The 20,132-nt window shown below is 45.9% G+C and overlaps 1 protein-coding gene across 1 annotated transcript; it reads right to left on the reverse strand.

The window, feature by feature from the left end:
* Positions 1-7,138: 7,138 nt before the first annotated feature.
* On the reverse strand, positions 7,139-18,154 carry LOC115331665 (probable chitinase 2). The gene is made up of 6 exons (XM_040499235.2): positions 17,116-18,154; positions 16,072-16,266; positions 11,468-11,724; positions 9,881-9,984; positions 8,578-8,701; positions 7,139-7,396 (listed from the first exon to the last, which is right to left on the reverse strand). The coding sequence occupies exons 1-6, from the start codon at positions 17,219-17,221 to the stop codon at positions 7,139-7,141; spliced, it is 1,044 nt and encodes a 347-aa protein (XP_040355169.2). The 5' UTR covers positions 17,222-18,154.
* Positions 18,155-20,132: the final 1,978 nt, after the last annotated feature.

A 20,132-nucleotide genomic window follows, 5' to 3' on the forward strand; every position in this document is an offset into this window, starting at 1 on the left:
CCCCCCCCCCCCTCCCCCCCCCCCCACCCCCCCCCCCCCCCCCCGCAGAACCTGCGACGAAGCCGAACTATTCTCATGCCGCATACTTGACTCAGGTTGCACCCCAATACCCGCGAGAGTTCATAGTCTTTGTCGGGAAGGTGAGCTCGATCTCACTTTTGATACAGCCCCTGGGAACATAGGTGTGCAGAGAATATCGTGGCTCGGCACCCCCCCCCCCCCTGGTTAGGAAATTGCTGAATCATACCTACTCCTTTTGAGTCATCATGCTGGGAAGGCACAACCTCCGGGCGATGTTGCAACCCCATATTATTTTCTTGTCGTTTTCTGCATTTTGAATCTATCAATATCAACCAACCTCCTCCTCGGCCAACCACGATTACTTAAACAGTCTATGGTGCGCCAGAAAGGCCCTTTCGCGGTGTGAGAATAGCTCCGCCATCCACAGCGTTCCTTTACTCGACTTGAGACTTCATGTCGTGGCGTAATGAATGGCACCCCCGTACGCACCTGGTTCAAGCAGGATGCCTCCCTCACTTTGCGGCATGTTTTTGCATGTACCATCTTGCCTCTGTCCGCCATCTCCGACGACTCTGGATGATCGTGAACCTAGGTGGTGGCCAAAAAGTGAGCGGTGACCTCCGAAAATTTCGAACCCTTTGCCCCCAGCATTGAATCCGACCGATTTGAGAACAAATAGGGATAGAGCACCGGGAGGTTTTGAGATACCGGTGCCATCATGAACACCACCTCAGATAGCCCCTACACATTTACACGCGCCATCGGAAGGCAGAGGCTGCCTCCCTCCGCAACCAGCCTGATACATGCGTAGTCACGTGTAGTCACGTGCTCTAACGTAGTCGGACTGAAGGATATCTGCTGAGTCCCTGACAACACCGCACGCCTTTCCATTCACGACCAATTCGTGGAGACAACGAGTGAGACACTGCGTGATTTTCTAGTCGTCCCTGACAAACGAAGGCAGCACTAATCTGTCCCGGGACAGCACTAATCTGTCCTGGGACAGCGCTAATTTGTCCCGGATCCTGACATCTCAAAAACACACAAAGCTTCCTAGGCTAACACGTTTTTTTTTTTTTGTTTTGTTTTTTTCAAACTGCGCCCTCTTTTTTTTATTTCATTTTTTCTGCGAGGAGCAGAAGACATTTGTTTCACCACCCTTTTCTCCTACAACCCGGATTTTTTTTTTTTCATGCCCAACAACTTTTCCTGAAGACGAACGCGGCTCTATTCTGCATGGCGCCTCAAGGTAAATTCTTCTGCCAAATCGGAAGATCGCTCCATCGTCTCGACCCCCGGTCTCTCTTGTACCCACAAACTTGTTTCCTCCCTCAAGCCTTTATAAAACTGTCGAGATCGATACACTCAACCACCTTGTCCTGGTCTGCCAGACCTTCCTCACCTTTCAGCCACTCTACGAGGCTGGATTTTAAATTCTGGGCGAATTCGGAGAAACACTCGTTCGACTTCTTTCCCTCAGTGGCTTACCGGCGACCGGCGACACTTCGCCGATATGGCACTGATAAAGGGGGGGGGGGGGGGCGGCCGATATGGAACCCCCCCCCCCTCCCCCCCTTCTGAAGAAGCGGTACTTCTTCGGAAGGGGGGGGGGGGCGATGTGATCGTGTCATAACCGTCTGTTTCCGCTTTTTTTAGCCGAGCGATCAACTCGATCGGCGGCCTCGCACGGTAGGACTGTTCAGAGCCATTGCAGCCACGAGGCACGCGGGTAGTCCATTTATCGTATGCTCTTTTTACATTTACCAGAAACATGCCATTGTCGTCTTTGATCTTAAAAGGGCACTCAAGAGCTTCTTGGAGAAGTTTATTGTTTTCAAAAGCATATTGTTTTTTGGGCCTCAGATAACAGAAATGACCAGTTCTAAATTGCAAGACGCCCTGGTAAACTCACAGCACTATAATTACACAGACACTATTTTCTATGCGTGGTTCATCCCCTGTCGCCACCACCTCCACAAAATTTGACCAATAAAATAGTCAATTCCGAGGAGATTCCGAAAGTTACTATTACCACTTCTTTTAGACAAATTTATACTATATTTGACAACAACGTCAAATCTTAGAATGTAGGTGACGTAAACAGCTATTATAGTTTGAAAACGAGCAAACTACGTTTTCTCTTTGCTTTGTTACGAGGGAGTGATGTGCCCACCCGGTTTCTTCGTGGGAAGCGCCTCACTCGCGGCTTATCTCGCTGCGAGAACGATAAGGAACAAGGTTCTTCCTCAGGCTCCCACTTCATCTCGCTCTCAAAGCAAGGTTTACCGATCCATCGACACCACGTGTTAAAACGTTTATACGTGTTCTCTTCCGTGTGATGCCGAACGTTTTTGTGGTAAAGTTGTGCCCGAATCGGAAAAGAAAATATCTACGAAAAAGTCAACGGTTTTTCCCTCTGCCGGAGAGGTATCCACAAAGACGCGAATGGTTACGTGTTGCCGGGCGAGATAAGGGCACCGAGGGCCCGAACTCGACTCCCCGTTTCGGTGCCGAACATTTCGAGGCGTCCGCATTTGCCAGCGGCGACCACAGACGCCTTCGATGCACTACTCTGCCGACGCTTCTGCTTCCCATCGCCGGCGGGACCGAGGAACCTCCAAAAAATCGCCTGAGAATCCTGGTAAGTTTTTTGGTTATTTTCGAGAGTTTCATGAACCTTGCATGGTGCAGCAGTCTGCGTGACATACGCCGGGAATTCCCAGGAAAAGAGAATTGCGTTTTTTGGAACGGGTAAATAAACTATCCATCGCATAAACCATGCATTCCATAAGAATGCGAAGCTAGCGGTTAGGACAAAACGCGAACGTTTGGGAACACGACGCAACCCGAATCAAAATATAATTGAAAAAAAAAAAATCTTTATGAGTCCACGTTCACGTAAGCCTAATATCTTCAAAGCAATAAATGACAATGTGCACGCCTTTAGCCTCCATTTCAGTACAAACAGCTTGGCAGACGGAAAGAAACCAATATTCTATTTCTCGAAGACAAGTGTCCTTGATTGATATAAATCCCACAAGCTTCCATAATGCCATTTATTGTTTCGGAGATACTAGGCTTAGTTGTAAGACGGCTCACAAAGAAATTTTTGTTTCTCAATTATCTTCTGGTTCAGGTAACGTCATGCTCTCGAACTTTCGCACTCTATCGTAACCGCTAGAGTCACATCCTCACAGAGTTCAAACTTTCTGCGATGCATAGTTTATTTACCCCCGCCAAAACAAGAACAAAGTTCTCTTTTCTCGTGAACTCCTTCGTCCGTACACTCTCACAAATACGGAGTGTACAGGGATACACCCCTTGTCCCCTATGAAGCACACCAAAACTATATTTCGTCGTTCTGTCCACTGACGTCGAGCTGGCGATACCAACTTTTACGAGCAGCTTGATAGATGTTGGATATAACATACTAAATAGCTAATATGCCTATCAAAGACTACAAAAAAAAAATCGTGATGCTTTGCAGTAGGGCCGAAAAAACCTTCATAGTGTTACAGTAGCCTTTAATGAGTACATTAGCTATTTTAATAAATCGTATCGCTCGACTATCAAGCTGCTCGTAAACGTTGGCATCGTCCGCTCGACGTCAGCGGACGGAACGTCGAAATGTACGTTTGGGGTGTTACGTAACATATGGGACAAGGGGTGTGCCCCTGTACACCCCCTACTGCAGAGAGTGTATGTTCGGAACTGAGGGTGTTTAAAGAAGAGAAAACCGTGTTTTTGTCCCACGTAAATAAACTACCGATCGTAGAAAGCTGAATACCACTGAGAATGTGACGCCATCTTCCGTTTCACCTTCCGTCTGGTCGCAAAAGAAGCTAGGAGCCATATACGCCCCCTCCTATACACTTACAAAGCTTGGCAGATGGCCAGGAGAAGCGGCCGCCGAAATGGAAAAGGTGGAGCGGCAGACAACCATGAGAGGAAAGCGACGTGACTGGCTCCCCGCTGCGGAGAGACACCGAAACACACTTTGTCACTTATCTCCTATTCTGAATATGTCCTAAAGAAAGGTTCGCATAACACTTAGTTTATTTCCTAAGGCCCACACTTAAAATGCTGTTAATAAATACGTTAGCAAGGGCAACAGAAAAAAACAAATTCATACTTGGCCTAGGATAAACCATCGAAACATTTCTCGAGTACTTATTTCTTTTTTTCATTTTTTTTTCAAGAAAACCAGCATAGCTCGAACTCCATCGGAATCCGTAGGGAAAAACTCAATCGCAACGTCACATCACGTGACCAAAAGGGCAGCCAATCAGCGACCGATTGAGTTAACTTTATTGTTGAGTTTGCGATCTAGCATAGACAAACAGGTCTTCTCGGTCACTGGCGTCGCGGTGGTGGGAACTGTCGGTGGCATAGGCGGCGGAGTGGCGATGACTCCCGATCCTCCCAGGGCGAACGCCTGATTGATGGCGCTTAGCATGGGGTACTTAATGCCGTGACATGTGCCCTGGAAGTCGTCAGTTTCTATGGACCAGACCATGCCGCCGGCAAGCCCCAGGGCCTTGGCAAAGTCCACCTGTGGGAGTTAAAGCAGGGTTAGAATGTCCACTCGTTCCGGATTGTCGGATGTAACACCAATATAGGGAAAACTCTGGTCGGGTTCTGGTATTGTACATCCGCACCAAACGGGGACAGGAAGATGCATAGATGTCGATACCTTTATCTCGTTCGCCACGCTTTTACCCGTAGTATTCGCATTATTTTGTTCACGAGCCGTTTGGTCACTAAGTTAATTAGGAACAAAAGAGCCGTTTTCAAAGTCGACAATGATGTGTGGAAGGAAGGGAAAAGACTGGCACAAAAAGCGACACAAAAGACAGGGAAGTGCGTCAGGGTCAGGTAATGAAGCATGCAGTTTGCTAGTTTCGGTATGGACACGGTCGCACTGAAGTCAGTTGCAAGTTTTCTTATGAGTTATAAATTATAATGCACCCTGTGTACAAGAATTCGGCCGTAGGTGACCCAAGCGGTCTGTTTTATTAGTATGCTCCGTAAGGAAAGAGGAAATTGGCCTGTTAGCACGATGATGATATATGTTCTTTATTTAGGTGATAGTTACCTTGGTAGCGATGCTTTCTATGTCATCGTAGCCCACCCACTGTCGATCGTGGTAGGCGTAGGGTGCCATGTAGAAGGGATCCCTCACGACGGTCCAGCTTTGCCGTTTGAAGGCCTCGCAGATCTGTTTGCAAGACGCGCAAATGTTGGGCGCAACATGAATATCACACTTTAGCAAATTCAAAATGATAAAACAAGACTGAGCAAGATATGTCTGACAAGGAAAGTACAAAGTGATGATAACAGGAAGTGTACAGTTTTGTACACGTACAGCTATATGGACCATGCAGAGCAATGGAAAGCAAAATGGCTGCAATTCATAGTTTTCTTTCTTGATTTCCGCAGGGTGACTCTGCCGCCCCTTCCAATCTACGTTGTCTTTCACACTTTGTTTCTTTCTGTTGAGGTTATGCGACACTGCCATCACGTCCTCACGAACTATGTAAGAATGTGCATGTGACGCATAATTGATTAAACCACGATTCATGACGGTGAGAAGGCAAGATTGCGTTTAATTCTTGGCTAGTCGCCGGGTGGCCGGCGACACCTTCCCTTTGGGTAGGTCCAGTTGCTGTGGGTAAAATCGCTTGGTGCGGTTCAGTTACAAGAATTACTGCCACTCCAAAGAGCTTCTTGGTTCCAAGCTTGGCGCCCCGACTGGTGCCTCGTGCACGCGTGAACGTGGCCCTGGAAAGCTTGCAGTTGCATGGGCCTGCCCGCACTTGAAGGGACATGGCGGTGGCTAGATGCCCTGCTTCCGTTAATCCTTAATTTAAGCCGAGACTGAAACCAATGCAACAAGCACGAGCGCTCGATCTCGCTGCTTTGAAGCGTATCTTCCGCAGAACGAGCACTCACGCTAGAAATGCACGTCTCAAAGCCAGGAGCACGGGCTAGCACGCGCTTCTTGAAGACCGACGACCAGTTCGCGCTTTCCACTTTTCCCTCACTTCCTCTTCTCCCCCCTTCTTACCTGTGCACCCTTACCTCTTTTCTCCTCCCTTATGGTGAGGAGGATCGTCTGCCTTGCAGAATCTCTAGTCTGGTATTCACTGAGCGCGTGCTGGCGGCGAGGTATACCACAGCTCCTCTGCAACGCGCATTCCGCATGTCATCAAGATTGCTGATCTTAGCAGCCTATCAATCTGACCTCGCTCCCAGCATGCGCTACATCGCCCTCATGATGTCAACAGACCGATCTCACCAGCCAGTTTGACTACGCCACCGCTGCCGCAATTCATCGAGGTATACTTTGGTCGTTCCGCACGTGCGACAACCATGCTGAAGCTCTGCGCGCGTGGAGCACGAGACAGCCCGAGCCCTCGCACGCACGGCCGTCTGCCTCCTGCGAACTAAAGTTATGGCGGCGTCACGCATGCGCAGAACGCTTAGTGCGAACGGTCCATTCGCCATTTTGTTGTTAAAGTGGGTGAGTGAGAAAATTTTCATTGGACGGAAGACGAAGAAAAGAAAAAGAGGCGCGATGAGACTTGTTAGCTTTTGTGCACTGCCAAGTTGAGGGCGTCGCGTGAATCTTCAGAATACTCGCCTTCAGCAGGCTCCAGACAGCTCGTGACAAGAAAAAGGTGGACGACATTACGTCGGTGATAGCACCAAAATTAGTTTGTGTATCTTTTTGGAGTTGTATATAACGACTCCAAACCCCCCCCCCCCTTTTTTTTCTATCTTTATTACGATTCTTCAAATGAAATCTTTTATCCGTTTGTGTTCAGATGCACTCTGATGTTCCACGGGAGGGCTGTGAGGGCTTCGGAGTTCAAACCCCTATTGATATCAGAATGGTTCGAACCCACTTCTGTCACCTCCCCTCCCCTCCCCATGTTTTGTTTACTATAAACATAATTTGGTTACATGTGGTGACAACTAGGCTACACCAAAAAGGCTTCCGATTGCGCTCGCGCGTATGCGTGTCCATTGCTTATTGTTCCATCTCTCAACAGCAAGGGACAGAGTACAAGACGTGTACCTGTTAATTAAATGAAATTATATTTTACTCCCTTACCTATGCCATTGTTACCCATTTTATATATTTATCACTGCAATGCGGTGCGTACGCCCGGTGAAGACTTGTTACCTCGTTGTATCCGAGAGACCCCGGTTCTCGGGTGAAGGGTCCAGCCGTGCCCGGCTCCGGGGCCGGGGCTCCCGGGTAGTGGTCCTCCGCTCTCTGCAGCGTGAAGGCTCTCCCGTACAGGCCCATGCCCAGCACCATCTTCTCCCGAGCAGCTCCTTGGGAGATCCAGTAGTGCACCGAGAAGTTCTGCGAGGAAACAACCAGAATGCGTGACTTCGAAGCTCCATAAGTCCATCGTCATCCTATTTTAGCCATCTCGCTCCAGTTTTTCTTATTTCTTTTATTTTCCTTTTAGGACGATGCTGTTTGCCCAGGTACATTTATACATGCGAGGAAACTAAGAAGGAAACATATATTAGACACGTGGCTCATTCTAAAAAATCTAGACAAGCGACGTGGTGAGCAGCTTTTGGACAAGATCACTCTCCCGTGACAACTTAATTGCGCGTTACTCAACGTCAATTAATTTTTTCTTTAATTTTTTCTTGTGAATGTGCGCGTTTACCTTAGCTTGACTGACAATATTTCCGGTGCTCCGATTGTCATCTAAAATATTAGAGATTATCAGCCTACTATTTTTAGAATTATCTAGAAACTAACTACCGGACTGATACATAAGTGAATATTCCTATCAGCAGTGCTAACATGTGTACAGGGTGTCACAAAAGAAAATTTACACGGTCTTTTTTACCGCAAAAATAAACTACTCATCGCCGAACGCTCATTCTCTGCCCAAAGGTAGCGCCAGAGGTCACAACCAGATGCCAAAGTTTCAGCCCGATCCGATAACTTAATCAAAAGTTATAAGTGATTTTCTGAAAATTTCAATGGGAAAATGGTGGCCGACGGAGTTTTCAAACACATGGGGCTCTATGGCACCAGAAACCGAAAACGGGCGAAAATGGGCTCCATTTTTCAATTGAAATTTTCAGGAAATCACTTATAACTCGTTATTGAGTTATCGGATCGGGCTGAAACTTTGGCATCTGGTTGTGACCCTTTGGGCGGAGAATGAGCGTTCGGCGATGCCTAGTTTATTTTTGCGGTAAAAAATACCGTGTAAATTTTCTTTTGTGACACCCTGTATATATATATTCTTCCTGACGAAGGTCGGACTCTATGCACGTTGTATACATACTGTATATATATTACGCGATATTTCATAAATTGACATGAAATCAGATCACGCACCTAAAGTGTAGTGCACGAACATTTTTCGACTGGCGAAAGAATCATTTGACCCCGTGACCCCCAATAAACGTTGACGAGTCAAGATATATGTGCGGAAAAGGTCAGACATTTCCTCTGTGGTTAGCACTAATGCGATCGTTGCGCGCCTTGCAGAGGCGACGGGAGAGCCGACTTACCAGGTTGAGGATGTATTCGGCCGCCGGCTCTTCGGGTCGAGAGTACAGGGGTGTGTGGTGGCCCGTCTTCTTCTCCCAAGTTCCGTGGAAGTCGTACGTCATCACGTGGAGGAGATCCAGGTACCTGCGTGTGAAGGAAAAAAAAAAAACAGGATGCCTCCTCAAGAAAAGTGTGTGAGCAGCAGGGCAGGTGTGTGTGTGTGTGGGGGGGGGGGGGGGGGGGGCATTTTGCTGACTACTGTAGGCGACGTGGCTATAAGCCTAGCTTGGAATCAACAAAGTTCGAAACAAAAAGCAAAATATAAAACCGAAAAAAATTATCGCGGTGTTTTTTTTTTTTTTTTTTTTGTTAAAAACACAGATGACAATTGCATTAGCGCACCATCTATTTATTTACTTGAAAAAAAAAGTGACGTTTCTGAACGGTTGTTTGTTCTTCTCCCCCCCCCCCCCCCATGTTTTTCTGCAGCCAACTCCTAAATTCGCAACGACTCCTCTATTTTCAATGCCCCCCCCCCCCCCCAAACCTCCCTCTGAAAATTTAGTTAGAAATGAGTTCTATTCCTGGATATAGAAATTAGGCCTTCCCCCCTAATTTCTATCCCCAGGAATAGAAATTAAGGGGGGGGGGGGGGCTAATTTCTATTCCTTTGGAAACCCCTGCTTTGAACACACGAGTGGTAAAAAAACACGCAGTCGGTCTCCGTGAGAGGTCACGCGAACGGCTTGAGCACATCGACCCAAAAGAACTCTACAAAAACATCGACAAGTACCTATAGTTTGTTCAAGGCACATGGTCTCGGGTAAGTTTCGGCACCGTTTGCTTTAGTCGGACACCGTCCAAATTAAATAAAAAATAATATTCGTGATCTTGGAGGCCAAATGAAGACGATTAAAGTGTTTTTCCTCTATTACAGAACCGCTTCAGTTGTTCGCTTCTACAAGGAATCGACCTGCTTGGTGGCCTAGGCTCCAATAGCTTCGTCGAGAGCACTCATTTTAGTTTTTTTCATGTCAATGTATTTATTTTTATTCGCCAAGCTTAACATTATTTCCTCATCCGTGATTGCGGGGGAATTGTGATTTCTGTGGTGGCCGTTGCAAACTTGATGTCATTATTGCATCATTTCGTCCCTACCAAAATATATTGTAAAGCATCGCACTTTTCGTGTGTGTGTGTGTGTGTGTGTATGTGTGTGTGTGGTTTATTAGTATCTAAAAACAGATATATATATATATGACCTAAACGTATCCGTGTTGATACCAGCACACTCTGTACGACAGCGCTAAGGTCCGTGCTCACCTTGATACCTGAGGCACGTCGTACGCCTTGTCCATGAAGTGTTTTCCTGCCGCCACCGCCGCCGTGAGGAGGAGCCCGTACGGCTTGAACTCTTCACTCAGCTCCTGCCAAGTAGCATTTTTTCTTATCCCCATTATCATCATCATCGTTTTATTTCTGTGTCCATAAGCAACAGCAGTTACATCGAATGTGTAGTATACCGTTTACTTCGACATTACATGTCTGGTATAGCTGCCTGGAGTACTTGAAGTAAAAGAAACACGTTCGTACTTTTACTTTTGGTAGTTTTTTCACAAAGTGTACTTTATGGGTAGTCTTCCATAAGCGAACGTCCTCAAGAAGTGTTACAAGTGACGTCACAAAACCTATACGGTGGGCAAGGTCGTCTGCTTCTTTCGCAGGAGTAATGATGACGTAAGAAAGACGCCAAGCTCTGATTCGCCTTGGTTAAAGGATAGTGGATAGACCTCAAGGCAGCTCGCTTTGAGGTCTACCCACTATCCTTCGATCACAGCCAATGAGAGCTCGGCGTCGTTCTGGCGTCACCGCAATTCCTGCGCAACAAGCAGACGAATTTCTCTCCGCATACGCATTTTCAGTTTTCCCATGAAATTTGGCATCGAAAGTTTGATAAAAACACCCCTTCCTTCCCTTTTTCCTACCTTAAAATTTTACACATGCGAAATTCAAGGAAGCCGGACTTGCCAAGTGCAGCTTCAGGGCGCCGCCATCTTGCGCGGCTGGGGTGTGCTTGGACGCGTCATAATCCGATTACGAAGCCTTGCTAAGGTGTCGTAAATGGATTATGGCCGCGCCCAGGCGCACCTTAACAAGCAAGATGGCGGCGCCCTGAGACCGGACTTGCAAATGTCTATACATATTTGCAAAGACGGCCTCAGGACGCCGCCATCTTACTCAGCTGGTGTGCGCTTGGGCGCGGATTGAAACGCGCCCAAAAGCTCCCCAATGAGCAAGATGGTGGGGCCCTCAGGCCGTACTTGCAAACGTGTATATACCGCCAGTCTCCCGCAAACTATAGCAGGAAGATTTACGTCACGTGACCTTCAGTTTCTCAGCTAATTTTGGCCGACAAATTGGCTCCACGTGACCTATACACCAGCTCAATCTCCCCGCTAAATTTAGCTGGGAAATTGACGTCACGTGTTTATGAGGTCTCATAACCTTTGCACCAGTCCCTCCTTCCCCCTAAATTTTGTGGGGAAAGCCGGATAGCAGCACTCTTTGAGTGGGGGAAGGGGGGAGCAGGGAAAGGGAGTGAGGGGGAGGGGCATCGTAAGGAGGTGAGGGGATGGATTGGGAGAATGAAAGGAGGAAAGAAGGATGGGGAGATGGTAATAAAAATAACTACATAAAATAAACAATTATATGTATAAAGAGGGAGAGAGTGAGAATAACAAAGGACAAAGCAAATATATTTAAAAGAAAGTGTTTGTGGTTTGTACGAGACACATTCTGTGCTCCTTGGTCATCGTCAGTATAGTCAGCATAATCAAGCTTGTGTAAACGTTTTGTGTCTATGCTTCACGGAGCGCCAACACTAAGGAGTGTTATCTTAAGGAACACTACCTTTAGCAGCTCGACGAAGTTGGCCTTGTCGGCATCGACACCTCCCCTGGAGCCCGGGTACTCCCAGTCCATGTCAAGGCCGTCGAAGTCGTACTTCTTGCAGAAGTCTACCACGCTGTCTATGAATGTCTTGCGGGTTGACCGGCACATGGCCATGGCCGAGTACTTGACCGATCCTTCGTTCCAGCCGCCGATGGCGATCAAGGTCTTTAACTTGGGGTTCTGCTTCTTCAGTGCAGTGAACCTCTTGAAAGCTCCTGGAGATGGTTCCTCGATTGAGTGTTACTCGTTCACGCTTACCATCCGACATCATATATAAGTGGATAGACGCTGAATTGGACATGTTCCCGCGAGGGGAATGGCTATCTGGAAGCCTCAGAGGGTAGCGGCAACCATCTTGCACTGTGCTCTAAAGAAACTCTTAAAGGGGCCCTGCAGCGACTTTATTACTGACTGAATTTGCACCGAACCTGAGTGCACTGATCAAGGTAACTCAGTTAAACTTTTCTTTTCTCGAATTTCGCTTTATTTCAAAAGTTATAGGCAAATTAAATCGACAAAAAACAAGCAAGAAATATCCTCCTTCATGACGTCCCTGATCCTGGCTTGGGTGGCCGTGATCTAGAGGAGGGGTATCGAGCCAAGACCTCCTAGAAGCTAAGGAAGTAGCGCTCCGAGTTATGACGTCATAATGGCCAGAGAAGGGAGGCCACGTCGAGAAAAGGCGTCTTCTCTGGTTCTCTTAACCCCGGTCGCGTCGTCTGCTTAGACAGGTCACATGGTTTGTTCGCGCGCATTAATCCGACATTAATATACCTTTTAAATGCGTAGTCTTGTATAATGTAATATATATATATAATACCAACGTAATATACAACGCGTTACCAAGGTTGAAAGTACCAAATTTATATTTATGATTATCCCCGTAACCGCGGGACTGCGTGCAGTCCCGCAGCTCCCCACAGTTTTCGAAGGAACCGGCTCCGGTGGAACATTTTCTTCCTCCATATGGGCTCGCATTTCTGGCAAATTTACGCTGTGTGTGAGCTGCAGACTGTTTGAAAACAAACGCTGAGACATTTCAGAAGAGAAGGGAACCAAAAACAATTCAGTCATCACCGCAGGGAGCGCACACGAGCAGGAGATGGGTCGACAACATTAAGGCTTTCAACCCATACTGCTGCCGCTGCCCTCGTGTGTGGTTTGTTTTGTGTTTTCTTGATACTATTGAACATGGTTAAAATCGCGCACAAAGAGAGATGAGGACAAACGAGGAAGAAACACAGAATACAACAAAAAAAAATTAGTCGTTAGATGTTTATACAGCAGGAGTTTAGTCTGCCAGGACATGGCGACATTGTTACCCACTGTAGATGAGCAATTTAGCCAGTGCGGTACAACCGCTAGCCTGGGGTCTTTAACGTGCACCACGCAGTAGTGATACACGACCGCACGCCGGTACGATGCTCATCCAGATCGAAACGGGTAGGGGTGGGGCTCGAACCCAGGATCCCTGGGTTCTGCAGCGCGAGCTTTCGCTCCACGGGCGTCGAGCTGGGTGTGCGCTTTAGCCCACTCGGCCACCGATCCCCCAACACAGAACACAGACAGGCGCGCACTCACAACTCTAGTATATTAAGTGAAGAAGAGAATGATGAAGCACTATTTTTTACAGGGGACAACGTCACCAGGGAAAACAGATCGTCCGCAGTCAAATGGTCGCAAGAAGGCAACTTCTTTTTCGCTCAAAGCTACCGACGGCTGACTAACGCAGCGATCGGTCAGGCTCAAGATGGTGAACGCCTCGAGCACCTCGCACGTTTGTTTTTCTTTAAAGCGGCCAATGGTTGATGTTTTTTTTTTCTAAAGATGGTGTGCACATACAGGTTTTACAGTGCACCGAAAGGTGACCTCCTACATTGGATGTTAAAGAAAGTTTATGCTCTCGTAGCCGGTCATTCAGACACCGTCCCGTCTGTCCAACATAGCATCTTCCACATGAAAGAGGAATGCTATATACAAACCCCGATGAACAGGGAACAAATGGCCGCACATGTTTTTTGTGGCACGTGTTTTTTGATAATTTTTCCTCCTCTTCACGACCCTTAGACAAAATTTGTCGCATTTTCTTAGGGGCTGATAGTACTACGGGCACACCATACCTGCTGGACACTTGTTTTAGGTTATGCGATATTTTGTGTAGGTATGGCATAACCACCACCCGTTTTTTTTCTAATATGTCAGCCCCTAAGAAAATGCGACAAATTTGTTCTAAGGTTCGTGAAAAGGCGGCAAAATTATCAAAAAAACACGTGCCACAAAAAAACATGTGCGGCCATTTCTTCCCTGTTCATCGGGCGTTGTATATAGCATTCCTCTTTCATGTGGAAGATGCTATGTTGGACAGACGGGACGGTGTCCGAATGACCGGCTACGAGAGCATAAACTTTCTTTAACATCCAATGTAGGAGGTCACCTTTCAGTGCACTGTAAAACCTGTATGTGCACACCAGCTTTAGAAAAAAACATCAATCATTGGCCGCTTTAAAGAAAAACAAACGCGCGAGGTGCTCGAGGCGTTCACCATCTTGAGCCTGACCGATCGCTGCGTTAGTCAGCCGTCGGTAGCTTTGAGCGAAAAAGAAGTTGCCTTCTTGCGATCACTTGACTGCGGATGATCTGTTTCCTCCTGGTGACGTTGTCCCCTGCAAAAAATAGTGCTTCATCTTTCTCTTCTTCACTTAATATACTAGAGTTGTGAGTGCGCGCCTGTCGGTTTTCTGTGTTCCTTCTTCGTTTGTCCTCGTCTCTTTGTGTGCGATTTCGACCATGTTCAACGTTTACCAACTCGCCCAACTTACTACTCTTCTTGATACATACGCCATTTACGTGGATTCGCGGAACACGTCTTGCTACGGTGTGAGTGACATGTCCGGTAACTAGTCAACGATGAAGGCCGGTTCAGACACTTGCGTTTGAGTGCGTTTGACTGCGTTGCGGCGAGAAGCAAAAGCGAGTCACCGGCACATCTGTGCTTCGTATAAAGCGTGGAATCCAATTCAAAGAATCATCTTGGCACGCGATATAACCAACAGGAATGTCCTGGTGTCTCGCTGCCGCAACGCAGTCAAACGCAGTCAAACGCAACTGTGTGAACCGGGCTTTACACTGGCCGGTTATCGATAGACCTCTCCCTCGTCGAAAGGATAGACTTTGTGGCGATAGCCACTGGAAATAGAAGATCGCGTGCAATTAAAGAGCCAGACCAGTTCGATTTTGGGATGCGTCAGACGGAGTCGCTTTTCGTCTGTCTTTCTCCACATTGGTGACCCGAACCGTCTGTCTTTCTCTTCAACTTCTTCGAGTTCGTGTTCAAAGTTTTTGTCGTGAAGGATATTGCGGAACGTAGGGGATGGAGAGGTGAGCAGCAACTTATTTACGGGTTTTGTCGTGTAGGACACGAGTAAAATGCTTACATTCGGCTACTTTTACCTGTAATAGAATGGAATCTCGTTCTTCGTCGGTATCCGTTTGCAATTGCGTCGAAATTTGTAAATATTCTTGGTAACATTCAAGTTTTCACTGGAAGGCGAATAACAAGTTTATGTGCGCTGTTTGTGCCTACGTGTTTACACTAATTTTTTTATTGTCTTCACCGCGTTTAGACTAGAATCCTGACTGTATTAAGTTAATAGTAATATTGCCTAGAAAGTAAGCTTCATTTTGTTCTAAGGCAGCTCGAGCTCTTCGGGAGAAGCAAATTAGTTGACTGTAAATAGTAAGTTTAGTACCACTGCCACACGGAAAAGTTATTATATTTTCTTCAAATGATATAGGACTGGATTAGCTCGCGATCCTGGGTAACTATACGAGCGTCGCGAGCTGATTTGCCGACCCCATAATGTCATACGATCGAAATTACATTTATTTTGCTATGTGGCCGGGGTATAACGCAAGAATTCAGTGACTGCATGCGTTAACACCGCTTATATGGTTGTAAGCAACACTTGTCTAGCTGTGTCCGCCTTGACTACGTCTACCTGATTTTACTGTGATTCGTTTTGCTGTGTCTAATCGCACTGCGTGTTTATCCATTTTGTGGAAGTAATTCTGCATAAAATAGGCATTTCTACAGCAATAACTGCGTGGCTCAATGTTTTCGACTTGAAACGATCTTTTTTCGATACGTGGCTTGCACATGAAGGCCTTCAAAGGACGCTCCTATGACCACCAGAGACGAGGGCAAGAAGGAGCTCCCCTCTAATCAGAATCCTACTTCGTGCCTCCCGGATATGCACAGACGTCGCTATTCTCCTCCCAGAAGATTATAGAAGATTAACCTGTCACTCAAAATTATTACAAAACCAGCTTCCCTCTCCTCCTTTTACATGGTTGTCAAAAGTATGCGATGTGACGTCAGTGCAAGGAGCCTGTAGACGTTTTCTACGCATACCTCGTGCTATTTCATACCGATGATTTAGCGGCATAATATTTTGCCAGTGTAATAAAATGCTTTCTAACCCCGTTGCTATGTGAAGCTTTCATTTTGTGACACGCTTATAGCGTGTCTTATAGACACGCTATAAGCCTATAGCGAATCTTACCTTTGCCGTTGTTCTCCTCGAGGTCGTTCCAGGAGTCCAGGCTGCGAATTTTGTGGTCGCTGCTCAGGCCCGCGAACGCGTACACCAGATGGGTGCAGAGGTGCGGGTCGATGTTCTCCACGGGGTACTTGCCGTCTCCCGGCCGGTAAACCGCCCACGAGCCGTAGTAGCACACGACCTTGTAGTTGTGAGAGTCTGCGATAGAGTAGAGATGTTCATCGTTAACTTGCTCACCCTCTAAATGACGCACGCTACAACTTCTCAAAAAGTAAAAGCCGTTTTTTTTTTTTCTTTTTAGAAATATTTTTTTTGTATATTAGTGTCTTCATATATCAGTATCTTCGCTTAATTCTTTTTGTATCAGTTTTTTACTATATCAGTATCTTCGCCATATAAGTTTCTTCGCTATATAAGTATCTTCGCTATATCAGTATCTTCTCTATATCAAAATGTTCGCTATATCAGTCTTGATGCGACAAACTGGTTAGTACTATAGTCGTTGCGACAGAGCAGGCGGCCTCAAAACACTCGGGGAAAGCACTGGTACAGTCACGTCAGTTATAGTCAAATTACTTTCAAGGGAAATTTAAATTATAGTCCCACTCAGGTTATTGTACCTCAAACATAATTACGGGACATGGTTATTTTAACACGAAACAGTGCCAAATAGAACAGCACTTTTGGAGAGCCCAGAGGCCAAAACCCAGAGGGTTCAGGCCGCCGTCTGAGGGGTGGCTAGCGGGGCGACCCTAGGGGTCTCCCGTTCAGTCATTAACCCATGCTTGGGCAAATAAATATTGTTTACTACTACTACTACTACCGAGAAAAGAGACGAAAGCCCCACACAAGAAGAGGTTGGCAAAAGGAGTGGAGCATACAAAGCGCTCGAGTTGATACAACAGAAGACTCAACATTTGAAACTTCAGCATCAGTGACAAACACAAAGGCGCATGTATACGATATCAGATCTGTCACTACCATTTCCTTTATTCTGCGAATATGTACATACATATGTAATGCATTATGGAACCACTGTGTACCTACCTGCACATCGTGGAGCAAGTGCGTAGCTCATGATAGGCGTTGCCGCTGCTGAAGAGGCCATGAGCAGCAGAGCCGCAGGTGCCACAATGACCAGCATGATCAGCATCGCTGGAGGGTAGCGGAGCTGAAAATGCAGGACGCAAATCTTTCATCCTGTCCAGTCGAAGATAGTCATCCTGGTTTGTTGACAATCTTAGCCAGTTGAGCAGGTGACGCTTAGATCTTATTCAAAATTCAGGCATTCCTCACCTATTTAAAAAGCAGGGCTTTTTGTGTACGGCATGGAGTATGGATATATTTATTTATTTAAATACATTAAGAACCCTAGAGTCAGGGTATTACACAAGTTGGTTTACAGAAAATGTGGTGTTAACAATTTTCGGAAGGAGTGGATGTCTTGAGTGAAACGATGAATTCAGGCCGGCCATTCAAGTCCACAGCTGTTGCTGGGAAAAATTAATTAAATAATTTAAAGAATGCTATTTATCGGTTAAAAAGAAGGCCAACTTTTGCAGGGTGATCAGCACGAGCGAGAATGCGATGAGGTGGCAAGATGAATGAGCTATGTAGGAAGGTGGTCATCGTAATAAAACCTGGGAAATAGACACAATTGAGCACTACGCCCGCGTGAACATATACAAGTCCAAGACAAGATTTTTTTTTTGTTTTTTTAAAGTTCAGTGACGGGAGAGAACCTAGAGTACTCAGACGTTATAAAGCGAGCTGTGCATGGTTCTGAAGTGGCTCCATGTCAGATGCAAGGTATTTAAGATGAGAGTCCCAGACTGGTGATGCAAATTCTAATTTTGGGCGTACTAACGTGACGTACGCGAGGCGTTTAACAAATGAGGACTCCGGACGAAGACTGCGGTATAGAAAACCAAGAGTGCGGTTAGAATAGGGAATGATGCTGTTCATAAGTTTTCCAGTAAAGGTCGTGAGGTAAGTGAACGCCAAGATATTTGTGAGCTGAGGCGGAATCTAAATTAAGGTTGCCAATAAAGCAGGAAGCATAAATATGTTGGCGAGTTAAAAAAAAAAAAAGCATTTAGATTAAGAAACGTTTAAAAGCATTTTCCACTTTGAACACCATGCGTTACTTCGGTCAAGACAAGTCTGCAGATTACTGATCATTTGTGCTAGCGATGGGTCTGTAGATCCCGCAGTCATCGGCAAACAGGCGGACCGTAGAGGATAGCGAAAGGGGAAAATCCTTAACGTACAGAAGAAAAAGCAAGGGTCCAAGAACAGATCCTTGCGGTATGCCAGAGGTTACAGGAGCGCTTCGGGAACGGAAGTTGTTGACGTGCACGTGCTGGGTTCGATAGGAGAGAACATTTTCAATCCATGCTAGAACGGAAGAATCAAGGGAAAGTGTGGACAGTTTTGTTAGTAGAAGTTTACGAGAAAAACGATCGAAAGCTTTGGAAAAATCGAGAAAGATGGATTCAACTCGAGGAGCGGTAGGGAAATAGGAATGTCATGGCTAAAAGCGGCAAGCTGCGTTTCGCAGGAACGATGTTTTCTGAAGCCATGGTGGTTAGAAAAAACTATATGATTTTGTTCTAAAAACTCAATAACTTGGTAATGAATGACATGTTGAATGAGTTTACAATAAACAGCAGTTAATGATATGAATTGGCACTTTTGAGGGGAGCGCGCATCCCTCCAGTCGTCAGGAATAGCGCCATTATCTAAGGACTGTTGGAACAAAAAAAGTTTGAAAAACAGTTGACAGAGGTTTAATAATCTTTGGCATTTTACTGCTTAAGTCGTCAGCCCCTCGTGATGATAAGATCTTAAATGGTACCTATCAACTTGCTAATGCCGTCTTTAGCGAAAGTAATTGGATGATTTGTGTAAATGATGTGGTTGACAGTATCTGGTAATGACGCGATGACGCTACTGTTAAATACAGCGGAGAATTCACTATAAAGCTTTTCAACGGCATCATCATCAGCGAGTTTAATTCCGTCGTCATTTACCAAAGAAACCGGTTTACGATAGTGGGGATTTATTATTTGCCAAAATTTCTGATGGGTGCTTTTGAGAAGAGCGGCAAGGTCGTTCTGATAAAATTGTTTTTTTTAGCTTTCGCGACAGTCGATTTGTACACTGCGAAAGTATTTATGGATGAATGAATGACACGCTATAGTTGCTTGCTTCGCACTTTACGTATTTTCGCTCTTTCTTTTGATATAAACAACGCTGTAATATCAAATCTCATTCGGAACACAAAAGCGAACAACGTTAACCGCAAAATTTAAACAAAAGCAAAAAAAAAAATGTGGATCAAAGTGGCTTGTAAGTTGTGTACAACTGTATGAATGTTGCAGTAAGTTACATTAGCTCCAGTATGTTTTCACCTCGGGAATCATGATAAAAAAGGTTCCGTTCCTTGCCAGCGTTGCTAATCGCCTCATTTGTGTGTAGATTTAAGATTCTATTAAAGAGAAGTAATTTATTTTATATAAAAAGAAAAACACCCACTTTTTGAACTCGGAAAGCATATATCCTTTTTCCGGCAACTGAATCTCCGTAGAACTACTTTTCGCAGCGTATGAACAAGCGCGAAATTTCATTTTTTTTTTATCTGACCCCGAGTATAGCTGGTTATGATTTGCTAGGGCATTGTGTCCAATTAGTTATGCTCAGAGCACAAGAACATACTTTACCTTTGCCTGGGACTCTAAAGCGCCACCTGGTGATATGGTTTATTTGAACACGAATGTCCACCTGGAGAGTCACACGATGCGTTTGAGCAATACCCCCTAGACATGGTTTGTACGCTTGAAAGTTGAGTCACGAGAATGGAGCAGAGGGCTCGTAGTCGCTGGTCCCCACTCAGAGTGAAGAAAAAACTCAATGTAGATACATCTCTTTTTTTTTAGCTTTTAGATTTTATTTTTCTCTCTTCTCCAGCATGCCATCTGCTTTCTCCTCTCCTTTTCTTCACCCTGGGTTCTTAACCTGTCGCCGACTATAGTGGCACGATTCCCTTGAACCCTAGCGTCTTA

Source organism: Ixodes scapularis, unplaced genomic scaffold, assembly GCF_016920785.2.
Source record: "Ixodes scapularis isolate PalLabHiFi unplaced genomic scaffold, ASM1692078v2 PGA_scaffold10__122_contigs__length_95168666, whole genome shotgun sequence".
Lineage (NCBI taxonomy): Eukaryota > Metazoa > Arthropoda > Arachnida > Ixodida > Ixodidae > Ixodes > Ixodes scapularis.

Bases quoted from the DNA above. Each gene is read 5' to 3' on its own strand.
- LOC115331665 (XM_040499235.2), bottom strand. From the start codon at position 17,221: ATGCTGATCATGCTGGTCATTGTGGCACCTGCGGCTCTGCTGCTCATG. The intron at 11,725-16,071 runs GTAAGATTCGCT...AACCATCTCCAG, and splicing joins CGAGGAGAACAACGGCAAAG to GAGCTTTCAAGAGGTTCACT. The intron at 7,397-8,577 runs GTAAGTCGGCTC...GTTTCCTCGCAG, and splicing joins CCGAATACATCCTCAACCTG to AACTTCTCGGTGCACTACTG.